The sequence below is a fragment of the Galeopterus variegatus genome, unplaced genomic scaffold (genome assembly GCF_000696425.1).
Source record: "Galeopterus variegatus unplaced genomic scaffold, G_variegatus-3.0.2 Scaffold667, whole genome shotgun sequence".
NCBI classification, from domain to species: Eukaryota; Metazoa; Chordata; class Mammalia; order Dermoptera; family Cynocephalidae; genus Galeopterus; species Galeopterus variegatus.
The window spans coordinates 246747-259568 of NW_007726778.1; the positions used below are offsets into that span (position 1 = coordinate 246747).

Here is a 12822-nt window from a genome sequence, read left to right on the forward strand (position 1 = left end):
ACTCCAGGAGTGCGTGCGTGTGCTCACACGCGTGTTGGCAGGGGTGCATCATGGGAGGACTCGCAGTTATCTCCCAGACTCAGCAGAAAAGTGAACTGTGAGTTGGGGGTGGCAGGTATTGCTGGGGAGAAGGCTAAAGGAGAGCAACAGCTTTGTGTGCTGGAAAAGTAAACAGACAGGTTAGGTTTCTTTGCTCTTTGCTTTTGAAAGCTTTTTTATTTTATTTTTCTAAAGTGAGGGGCACATGTGGACACAAGGAGCTGGATTATAATCTTCAGGACAGGCAGTGAATTTGGCAGGGGCTGCCTGGGTGGGTGGAGCTGCAGTTGGAGTAGTTTGAACCATAAGACTTCGAATAGCTGTCCGAATTCATTTTCATTCAGAAGAAACTTCTTGAAATCTTCCCAGCACCCAACCCTGCACTGGGTGCTGAAGCGAATGGAAGTGTTACACAACCTCACTTGGTCTCGGCCTGAGACTGAATTGCAATTGAGTTAGAAAAATAAGATTTATGTACTTGAAATAAGAAAAGAAGAAAATGCAAGATGGGTATTTAGTGGCAAACTATACTATAGCTGGATGCAATGTAAGTCAGGCTAGGGAGTGAGTGTAGTGGTCCAAAGTTTATAGAATGTTGCCATGGAGAAGTAAAGACTTGGGCAAGGCTTGGGATCTGTTTGTTCGTTTATTCATTCACTTCTTCATGCAACAAACATCTGGAGAGAACCAGTTGTATGCCAGACATTGCATGGATCAGTGGAAGGGGATATAGGAACAAATTCTCTAAACATACCAATGCAGAATGAACTCTGTACATCTCATGCCACTGGGGAGACTGTTTTGACTTGAGTAGACAAAGCAAGGTGGTGGCTAATGAGGCCTGGTACTGGACTGTTATGGTAAGGCCAGTATAGAAAGTCTGGAATGGATGTGTTCCTAGTGATTAGGACTACTTGAAATTGCATTACTGTTTTATCTATAGGATTTGGTTCAGGTCCTCAAGCAATGAGAATCAAATTTCAGCTTAGCTTTCTTATGGCCACAGCCTCTAATATCAGATTTGCTTAATCCAACCCTTACACCACATGCCAGAATTACTATTCTAAAGCATAGCTTTGATGGTGTGCCTTTTCTAGTGGCATCCCTTAAATGGCTTTCCCTTACCTGTAAGATAAAATTCAAACTCATTAGGGTGATATTCAAGGATGTCCATTGATCTGGCTGTAACCTTCTATTTCCATCCATACCTCTCACCATGCCCATTTTGTACCACAGCCCCTAGCCAAAATCAGCTTTCTCTTCTCTGAAGGTAACCTGCAGGCTCCTGCCACCCTCTCTGTCTTCTTCCTACTCTACCAATGTAAACCCTCAAGATCAAAGCCACATCCAGTTGCTCTCCTTTACGCCTTGCTGTGTAGTTTCCTATCTGTCTACACTTTGCCCAAGTGAAAAAAAAAAAAAAAAACATTCTCCTCCTTTTGCTTCTATCTCTTATTATACTACATATAAAATTCTGCTTTGTTTTAGAGTTATTTTTTAAATCTCTCTACAAGAGTGTTGCCTCTGTGATGAAAGAGATTATATTTTCATTGTTTCTTAGGATCTTGACTTGAGAACTGAAAAAAATTGTTGAATTGAATTTTAATTTTTTTGTGGATCTCCTACTACTTGAGTTTTAAGTTTTGGAACTTTGTTTTCTACATCTAGTTACTGATCCATATAGTTAAATACAAGAACTGTGAGGTGAATCATTTTTTAAATGGAAGATGCTTTTTTCATATTAGTACTACATCCACTTCATACCCCCATTAATTCATCTAAATTTAGGTTTTACCTTCTTTTATTTCATCACAGAATCTGCAACATACATTGCCCTACTCTGCTTCAAAGATCCAAATAGATTTAGTTTAGAAACTTCTTATGGAGACTATGCTTCACCATTGGCCCTTACCCAAATATAACTTTATAGGTAGGTACTAGAGAATTAAAACATAATGTTGGAGATTCCTTTCAAAGGAAATAAACCCTGAACATTACTGCCGTAAGAAAACATGCTCACAGTTTGTGTGGATCTGGGTTTCAGACTGGGAAAGACCTACAGGACCCTTACCGCTTGTCAAGCAGGGACATGTTCTAAGACATCTTGATGTCTACAACAGCTAGCACAGGACCTGACACTAGTAAGAGACGTCTCAATGAGTACTGACTTAAATATGACTTTTTAAAGACTAGAAAGTTTGTGGGCAGGTAGGCAGATCAGTCAAGATGAGACAAAGAATCTAACTAAAAGAAACATCAAGTGTCATCTGGTCCAACTGCTTTACCCCCCTCCCAAGTTGGGACTTTGTCCCTTTTGTGACATGAGTCACAGGTTCAGTGTCTGTTCCACAGCTTCAGTGAAAATACTCACACTCTCACTAGGGCAATCTCTTCTCTCCCAGAAAAGCTGTATTCATAGGTTTTTCCCTTCAGTGTAAGCAGTTGTAAATGTGTCTTTCTGCAGGACTGAGTGGTTTCCAGGAGCCAAGTATGCTCCTGGGCTTCTCTGGGGAGCAGGGTCCGTGTTGAAGCCTGGGAGGCCTTCCTGGCCGGCTTCCTCACTGGCGGTCAGCTCAAAAATGTGCTGATCCCAGAGGAGAAAGACACATGCCCGGTCTTCAGGCTTCCAGTTCTTGTCTGTTCTGAATGTGTCTTTGCAGGCATTGTCGTACATTTTCAGGTGGACACGTTTGCTGGCTATTTCTTTAAATTGATGGATTCAGAGGTAGAAAACTAAGATGTAGAGTAATATCTCTTGCTGGGAAACTTAGAGGATGTTCAGCTGGCTAAAAAGGCTTGAGTGATCTAACTTACAGCCTAAGGGTGGAAGGACATTACATTTTGAGGTTTTGTACAGCCCCGAGACTCTAGGCTTTTTCTTGAGAATGAATATTTAGTCAATTTTATTATTATTATTATTTTTTTGGACTTTGAAAATTATGAGTATGAAATTGGGAATAATGGGACATGGGTGAATAGGGTGAAGGGTAGTCTAACCAGTACTGTGATGGTTTGGAAAGAGCCTAACTGATTTTTCTCTTCTCATCTTGGAAGAAGGTAGAGAGAAAGACCATGGGGGGATTCCTGACACTTCCAAAGGCCTGTAAATGCTCCTTCTCTCTCTCTTTCTCTTTTGCTGTTATGCAGACATAATGCCACTTCATTTAAGCAACTAGAAAGGGAATTACAACGGTCTAGAATGGTTATTTTTATCTAAATTAATCATTAAATATCTTTCTTTTGTGTGTATGGAAATATTTTTTGAGTTTGTTTTGCATTAATCACAGCATTGTAAGTGATTTTGCACTGAATTCTTTTTCTTTTTTTCTTTTTCAAAACTTGCACCTATGCTTTGCATTTGTTTTAAGAAATAGAAAACTGCAAAATTGAAATAATGCATAATGAAAAATAATACAGAAAGAACGGTGAAGAGGCTGGCTAAATGTCCTTTCTCCAATTGGGTGGAGAGCTTGGCCCTGGCATCTCGGGGTTGTGCTCAGCTTTGCAGACTGTTCTTTGCATGTGAGAGGGAAGTCTTGCAAGAAGCCAACCAAGTGTGGTTCCCACAGACCTGAGCGTCAACACTTCAGACTTCCCTTTCGTCATGGTTGGTTTTGACGATGACTCAGCCAGCTGCGGCTTCAGTACAAGAAACCTCTAGCTTGTTACTGGGCAGGAGGACTCTCCCCTCTTATCTTTATTCTTGAGCCCATGGCCATAAAAATCAATCCCGATCCGTTACGAAGGCATGTGTAACTGTGCCGCCTCCTCTGCTCAAGCATGATCCAGCTGGGGGATGTGCACATTCTGGATGGGTTTCTTCCCATCATCTTTTTCTGATGCCATAGATAAGTGGAAAGAGCCTCTGGAATATAGACTGAATAACTTTGGGGGTCGTTTTCCTTCCTGCCAAGGCTAATTATCTCTCTGCTTCTCAGTTGCAGATCTGATCTCTTCTGAACACCTCACTGTGTCGCCATCCCTGGGACTCTGAACCTGGTAGCTGGATCATTTTGTCCTTGGAATTTTGGGTGTCCTCTCTTCTCACCTTTTCCTTTTCCCCTTCCCCCTCCTGAGAACTCCTGAAGACTGTAGGACTGTCATGGAGTCCAGGGAGATCTTAAGCAGCTCCCGGCAAAGAGGGGGAGAGTCGGAATTCCTGCCAGTCTCCTCAGCCAAGCCCCCAGCTGCTCCTGGCTGTGCAGGAGAACCTTTGCTCTCTGCTCCAGGACCTGGGAAGGGGATCCCAGTGAGTGGAGAACGCATGGAGCCAGAGGAGGAGGATGAACTGGGCTCAGGGCGGGATGTGGATTCCAACTCCAATGCAGACAGTGAGAAATGGGTGGCAGGAGATGGCCTGGAGGAGCAGGAGTTTTCTATCAAGGAGGCAAATTTCACAGAGGGGAGTTTGAAGCTGAAGATTCAGACCACAAAGCGGGCTAAGAAACCCCCAAAGAATCTGGAGAACTATATATGCCCACCTGAGATCAAGATCACCATCAAGCAGTCTGGGGACCAGAAGGTGTCTCGTGCTGGGAAAAATAGCAAAGCTACGAAGGAGGAAGAAAGAAGCCACTCTAAAAAGAAGGTAGGAAGTCCTGTCTTGTAGGTTTTGTTTGTTTGTTTATTTCTTTGTTTTTGCCGTTTTATCCCCAACTTTTTAGGGTCTTTTTGCATATTACTTATTTACTTTGGAATTACCAATCTCCTTGATAGAATATTTAAGGCCTCAGGAGAAATGCCTCTGATTTAATCTTGATATAATGTCCAGTTTATTATTGTATCTTCTACTCACCTGAGAAAAAACAGCTACTAGAATTGCAATTATGGAGAGTTCCTATTTATTTTATGGCAGCCAATTGGCTGGATCAATGAAACCATAACATTTTGGGTCTTTTTTTTCTTTAATATTTACATCTGTTCTTGTAATCAAGAGTGCAATGTTGAAAAATTTTGGTCAATCAGAATTGTCAAAACTGTTAAAACCTTCCTTTGGTTTCAGTCATTACTACCATGATTTTTCTAAGATGAATTGTTCATCTGATAAGGAAGCCCAGACTTCATAGTAACTGAGGCTCTTATAAGGCTGAGAGATCATCAATCCGAAAGCCATTGACGAGCATTAGGATTGGAACTGGAGAAACAAAAGGGGCAGGCAGTTGAACTGAATCTGTCCCACACATTGTGGACTTTTAAGATGCAGTACTGAATGAACTTGGTCAGTTGTCACTTTCCTCCTAGAAGTCAAACGTGCATATGCAAGACAGCTAGAGAAGTGGTTGGTGGTGTCTGGGAATGAATGGGCACATATTTCATTGAATTTATTTTATATCATAGAGGGTTACAGTGACTTCCACTCCTGGGAGGGGTGTGGCTCTCAGCTATGATAACAGAGAACTGCCTTAGTATAGAAAGTTTTTGTCTTCAAGAATCTTTGGGGCTAGGAGAAGTCTCTGAAGAAGCCCTTTTGTTGACAGAGGCTTAGGGTTCTAGGTTGTAGGTGTTAATTAGTCTTTGTCTCTCTGTGCCTGAGATTTGGTCATTTACTTGTGCTCTAGCCATGGTGTATTAGCTAAAAATGGCACAGACAAATGAACGTCTCTCCTTCATAACCCGGAACTGATCTGTAGCACTTTTGCTACCAGTGGTTTTTTGAGCTTTAGGGTAGTCATTTTCACTAAAACCACGTGGAATCATATTATTTTTCTAGTTTGGGGCTTGTGTCCTTCCTCATGTGGGTGTTTTGGCTGATTTGTTGCATTTAAAATCCAAAGATGTGGGCTAGAAGAGACTTTCTAGTGTGACTAACTCCTCATGGTTTGCCCAATAAACCTGTCCTGGTTTTAAAACTGGAACTCCTATATTCAGGGATGCCCTCAGTTCTGGGCAAACTGGGACAGTTGCTCACCTTACTTTAACATTCTGGAACACAAAGGGACCTTTAGCAACTGGCTTGTTTTACCAGAGGATAGAGGGTATGCTTTCCCCTCCCCCCATCACGACTTTGCAGTGATTTCTGATTTCTCTATCATAAAACCAAAGGTAATCTCGACACACGCAGAAACTTTTAAATTTTTGCAAGAAAATGGAACTGTTTAAATCAGTCTCTACTTAGAAAATGAGGCTTTGCCTTGGAGTTGCGTCTTTTCAGCTTTGGAAATGAATGCCTTTGTCTCTGGCTGCTGAAATGGCCAATTTTTTGTGTTGTCGGATTTTTGTGTGGGTGGCCAGTCTTGAAAACTGTAGTAACTGTTTTTTCTCCATGCCCATCAATGCCAGGATTTGAATAGCAGCCCATAGTTTTGGGTATGTAAACTCAAAATCACTGCCCTAAAAAGAAAATAGTTGTCTCAATCAGGTACTGCTTCCCCTGAAGCCACAAATTGTTCCCCGAGTATAGCCTTCCTCCCGTTGGAATGCCCCAGAATAATGCTTTAGAATTTGTGACATGCGGATGATTTCAAAGCTGAAGAGTGCTGTGGACCTCAGTTCTCGTATATGAAATTCTCAGGCAGGTCATACTCACTCAAAGAGCTAGTTGCCCTTTGTGGGCTTTATTGAAAGGGAGATGAAATTGCTTATTTGAATATGTGATTTGCCAAGTAAGCATTTTCATACCTCAGAAAAGAAGGTGGCCTGAAATTCAACGCAATGTGCTGGTTTATGATGATGCTGTAAGGGGCATATCCTATGAAACTTTTTAATTGTTAGGAGCTTGCTTCATATTGTACTCCTACCTCATTCCTATATTTATTTATTACTTTCCAGAAATAAATGAACAAAGTTATCAGCACTGAATCTTAATTACTTAATAGCTGACAAGAATATTCTCTGATCTCTATTGGATTAGAATGTTACCTTTATTATCCTTCAAATCCCTGTTGTTTTGCAACCAGAGAGTAAGCAAAAGCCAAAGCTGGGGTTGAGAGGTGGAAAACTTGCCTACTATTTGTATGGAAAAGTTCAGTGACATGAACTTACAAAATTTACTTATAGCAATGGCAAGTACATGGTCAGTAGTTTGGGATAGGGAAAGGATGAGGATAGAATTTTGTAAGCAACAGATCAACATCTAACCCCAAAATCAAGTCTTCTGGACTGCTGGATCTTTTTTATGAGGTGAGCCACTCTTAGAAGAAGTACACCTGGAGTGGCCCCTGGGGATCAGGCCTTATGCTGTGAACCAGGAAGAAGGCCCTGCTGAGCTGGTCCTTGAGCTGGTGGAGATTCCTCCTTGGAAGTCATCTGAATGTATGTGCTAACTGCAAGCAGGGGGTGGCAAACTACAGCCCCGGGGCCAAATCCAAGCCCCCTGCCTGTTTTCCTACAGCTGTCAAGCAAAGAATGGTTTTGACATTTTTAAAAGGTTGGAAGAAAATCAAAAGAAGAATAATATTTTGTAACAAGTGAAACATATGAAATTCAGACTTTAGAATTCATAAATAAGGATTATTGGAACAGAGCCAAGTCCATTTGTTTGCATTTTGTCTGTGACTGCTTTTGTATTATAATGGCAGAGTTGAGCAGTTGCGACAGAGACACCGTGGCCCTCAAGGCTTGAACTGTTTACCATCTGGCCCTAACAAAACTGTTCGTGGATACTAGACTTAGGGAAGGACAAAGAGTTGCAAGATAACAAGACTTTAGTTTTATTGTGTTTTGTTTTTAATGATTCAGCCTCTAAGTTTGGAGTCTGGGGGAAATTGGGTGGTACATTATGTGTGTGTGTGTGTGTGTGTGTGTGTGTGTGTGTGTGTGTGTGTGTGTGTGTTTAAGTGAACCAATTAATTTTGTTCAAGTCATTGCTTGACAGCCTCAGGCAAAGACAGCTTATATTAGATCCCTAATGATTTTCTTTTTCATTGGTTTTTGTAAAAAGAAAGCTGCATAGGATAATGGGAGCATGTCATACATATCACAAGCTAGTTCTCTGCTAGGTTAACTCTAGTTATACATGGTCTACTGCTTTGGAGTGAAGGAGTATACACCTGGCATCCTCATGGTCTTTATTCCAAACCTATGAATAACGCTCCAAACTAGGGAGGCACTATAGATGGTCAGGGAACATGGCCACTTGAATGGTAGAATGTGAAGAAGGATCCATGAAAATACCACCTCACCAGCTCAAGGATACATGGACTCTTCTAACCAGGGGATAAGTCTCCTGCCTTCCATGTGACATTAGGTTGGAAATTGAGATGCTATATGGAAGAGGGTTTGTGATGAATGGATTTACATGAAATATGAAAGCAGTATTTGGTAGGAAGTAGAGGCTGAGAGGAGAGCTCAGAACATACATCAGATCCTCAGAACTGTCCTTTGGACAGGTCCTGCTTTGCAGATGAACTCAACTTGCTCTTTGTCACAGGACCGAACTGTTGCATCTTAAACTTACCCAGGTAAGTTGCATAATAACTTATACTTCCTCTAGTTCTCTTCTAGGTCACTCAATAAAAACAACAGAGAACATGAAAATTATTCTCTAGAAGCAAGTTCAGGTACAAAACATGAGCATGGAAGGTTTCAGCAGTAATAGGGTTTTGAGGAGGCTCTCAGCTGGGCAGAGCTTAGCAGCTCTTCTCTTTCCTGTGAGAGGCAGGGACACATGTCTAGCTTCAGCAGTAAGAGAAGGGGATGGGAGTTCTAGACAAACTCCATACAGTGACTCAGTGTAGGAGATGTGGTGTGGTTGTCTGATGGCAAGTGGCTTTCTGAATTTGGATCTGGAGTATAACCTTGCTGAAGCTCCAGTTTCCTCATCTGCCAAACAGAGATAACTTCTACATGTTATAACTTGGTGGAGAATTTTGTAGAAAAAAATAGATTATTTATAGAGCACACACCAAAATAATAGTTATGATTTACTGAGCTACATGGCAAACTCTCTGCTGGCTGTTAGACATTTATTCACATTCTCTATTGGTCCTTATGACAATCCTGCCAGTTAGATATTATTTATTTACAGATGAGGAAACTGAGGCTCAAATTGCTTCAAAGTAACAGGAGCTAGAAGGGGCAAGGTTTCCCTTCTAAGCTAATTCTGTTAGACTCCAAAGTTAATGCTGTATTCCAGTCCCTAAGTTACCACCCCCTATACAAGTAAAGGACTATAGGAAGGTAAGGATCACTGGAACATTTCTTCCATGCTTACCCACACTAACTAGAACGACAAAATTATAATCTGACATATTTTCCTTAATTCCACATGTTCTGGGTAATTGAGGGAACTTTCAAAGCCTAATGAGTTAAAGTCCCATTTATTTTTTATTGTGCCTATAAATTTTATTTTACTTTTGATGAAAATACAACTTCTATTTCATTTCTTTGGAGTTAATTTTCTCTCCTCCACAGCTCCACTGGGAGAACTTACTTCCTCCAGTAGCAAGGACTTCAACCTTTTATTCTTCAGGCACCTGCCACAGTGCCAGAACCATGGTCAGGATTCATTCTTGACAATTCCACTGAGAACATCGTCATATGTGTTGGGGAAAGCTTCTTCTGTTCTGTTCTGAGCTCTTGCAACCCACTCTTGGGAAGCCTAATAAGTCAGGCATTTATTTATACATTCCTCAAATAGTACCTTTTTTGTGCCAAACACCAAAGTATGGATAGGAAAAAGGGTTTTTTAAGTGTTATAGATGGAAAGCAAGATTGGTATCAGATTGTAGAGAGTAATAAACATCAAATAAAATAAATGGGTTTGGATTCAGTTCTGTAAGTAACAGGAGCGTTCAGCAGGCTTTGAGTCAGGGACAGGGGTTGGTTGCGGCCTGGGGATCTTGTTGAAGGTGATGCGGTGCAGAAGAACTTAACATGGGAGAGATGAAAGGGGAGCCTTTTGGTTCTACAGTTGTCAGTGGGGAGGGACCACTCTAGTGCTCTCCATTCTTCTTAGAGAGCACCAAGAGGCACATGTCCCTCTTGATCCTTTATGCTTGTGGCAATTTGGTATACCAAGTAGGTGAGGAGGGGGCTATGGCAAGGGGTGTTGGGCAGAGGGTGAGAGGTGGCTTGCTTTGCCAAGGGCTCCAATTGCCTGACCTCTGGCCACCTCCTTGACTCTGGTGGGTGGCCCTGGGCATTCATCAAAAGCTTTCCACCCTCCTTGTGGTTCAAGTGTCCTTTCTGTGCCTTCCTTCTGCCCAGCATGTTTTCTAGTCACTCCCAAGTGTGTGCTTGACTGAGGGCTTGGCTTCCCTTCTCCTGGGGGTGGGAACGTGGTGTTTTGAGTTCCTGGGAGTAAGAGATACTTCCTCCACGACACCCTCAACCCAACTAGGAAAGCAGATCTCACCAGCATTTCTTCACAAGAGGCTGAATTTCCCCTCTTGTTTATTTTTATTGTTTCTTTCCAGAGATTTAAAACAAAACAAAACAAAACCCTTTTTTTAAGAACCACGTTTCTATTTATTCATCAGAGTGCCTGCAAATGTTATTTCCTGATAAGTCTCTCTCTGGTTATTTTATAGCTAAAGCAATGTGGTGGGTGGTGAATGACTTTTTCCACAAAATACTCGTTTCCACAGGGCAACAGGTGACATTTGGCATGTCGAGCTGAATGGGTGAAAGATAGAACATTGGACTCAAAGACGGGACCCTGGGTACTAGCTCTGCTTCTGTTGTTAACAGTTTCATCAAGAATGCTTTCCTCTGCGTCTCAGTTTCTGCATATTAAAATAAATAAATAATAAAAACAAGAACAACTTATGACCTCTGAAGCCTTATTCTAAAAGCTAGAAACTATAAGAGCCATTCTGTTGGATAGGGTGAGTCTTTCTCTCTAAGAACACTAGTTACTATAAATGGAGATTTTTTGACCTCTCTTTGGACCCACTGTTCTGTCATCAAATTGTCTCTTTTTTGCCCCAAATGTCAAAAGGCCTAAAATCATGGGAACCAAGCGTCAGAGTTGAGCTTTTAAAGTGGTGAGATTTGCCAAACTTGTGTTTTGTGAGGATATTCTGGTAATATTTGGTATCCCTCCCCAAGTTTCTTGTATTTTTCTTTCTTTCTTCCTGTGTTTGGGATTCTCTGCAGGTTTAAAACATCGAACTGGCCTGTTTTCTCTTGGTGTTGGTATTCCCTTGGTAGTCAGTTTCTCTTTGGAGTTTTCTATGGACATTCTTTGGTGAACTCTGTCATTGATGATAAGTCTGACAGAGTAACCAGCAGAAAACTGTGTTCTGTTCAGAAGGAGAGTTATTCATTCCCTGAAGTGTAGACAGAGTGCTCCCTACATGAAATTTCCAGTGAGGAGTATGGGATCTGTTAGGTAGAGTCCCTGCCCTGGGAATGGACTAGAACTCTGATCTCCGGATTTCAGGACCGGGCTCTCTTTGTCTTCACTGGAACTAGAGCTCTGTTCCACCTTAGGGCAGGTGCTTCTTCATTTCCTGACTGTTTGAAAATCAGGGATAACAGCAGACCCTCCCTGTCAATGTCATTGTGAGCATGAAAGTGTCTGGCGGGCACACAGGACAGCCTCTCACTTACAATGCCTTGCTCGCGTTCATGTCTGGTGTCTCTTTCTCCCTGACCACCCACAGGAACTGCTCACAGTGACCTGCAGTGGGGCTGGGTGCCTGGAAGTGTGGGCTGTGTTGAATTTTGTTAGCTGGAGGCTGCACCAGTGTCATCGTTCTGATGGTTGCACATGAATCTACTAGTAGAGTGTGTCACTAATGCTTTTTTGGGTGGTGGTGTAAGGATTGCTATGGGGATTTATTCAGACATGGTTCAAAGGTCTTTTATTTCTGTGGTCATTTATCTGCTGAATCAAGATTACTGCTGAGCACAAAATGACTCAAAATGAAAGTTATAAGGGGTGACAAAGGAACCTCCAAGTGGGGCTTGTTTGGCGGCTGCCATGCTCCTATGTTTGCGATGTTGGCCCCTTCTCCTTCATTGCAATTTTACATACTCAAAAAGTCTTCTCATTGCTGTACTTTCAACAGACCTTCAGTTCCGTTTCCTTTTTTCTTTTTAATGAAAGACAAGAGAAGCAATCCCTTTTGCCCTCCTCTACCCCATCCTTTGACTCTTCTGATTGCACAACTTAGTTAAAAACATCCCACCTTCAAGGTACAACAGAGCAAACCATCCCAAAATATCCTCCACCTGCCTTGCTTGTTTATTAGACACAAGTGGCTTTAGTCAGGAGGGCATTGGGACCAGCTAAGGGCAGCTGAGGTGGAGAGCACAGGGATGTGGCAGGGAGGTCCCACACGTGCTGTTAGTCACACCACGTCATACTGAGTATGCACAAAAGGGTCTGCATTATGTGTCGGCTGGTGAAGAAGTGAGGCCCCCGTGCTGAAGGAGTGCAAGCTGAGGCCACCATCTGGGTATACTGGAACACAGACACCCAGAACCCTGAACCATGGGAGGTTTAGGCTACAAAACTTCTTGGGGTCTTTCCCACTTTCCATAGTATTCCAGTGGATCTTGCCCTGTGAAGGCAGGGGCCTCACTGAATCTCTTGAGTGTGCATTTCTCTCTGAAGTCCCGAGTTGTTTTATTTTTGCTTTCTTGCCTGCTCCTCTTTCCAGGAGCCAACTTCACTCATCTCCCCACCAGCCTGTGATATCACCAGGGAAACAATGGAGGCCTTTATTTACTCTGAAAAGTCCAAGCTGTTCCCACCTTGGTACCTGGCCTGGGAAGCCATTTGATAATCATCATTAGTATCAAATGCAGGTTGCTTTGGTGTGTTTTCTAGACCTTATTTATTTAATTTTTTTTCCCCAGATGATCTTCTTTGCCTCCTACAAGTTTCTAGCTAGT

The 12822-nt window shown here is 42.2% G+C and overlaps 1 protein-coding gene across 1 annotated transcript in view; it reads left to right on the plus strand.

Annotated features, from left to right (window-relative positions):
* Window positions 1-3977: 3977 nt before the first annotated feature.
* The window catches only part of SETBP1 (SET binding protein 1), a gene marked incomplete at its 3' end in the record, with an annotated part of 259761 nt that continues 250916 nt past the window's right edge, over window positions 3978-12822 (plus strand). The window contains exon 1 of the mRNA XM_008571215.1: window positions 3978-4627. Coding sequence (XP_008569437.1) covers window positions 4142-4627 — 486 coding nt within the window. The remainder of the gene's footprint in view (window positions 4628-12822) is intronic.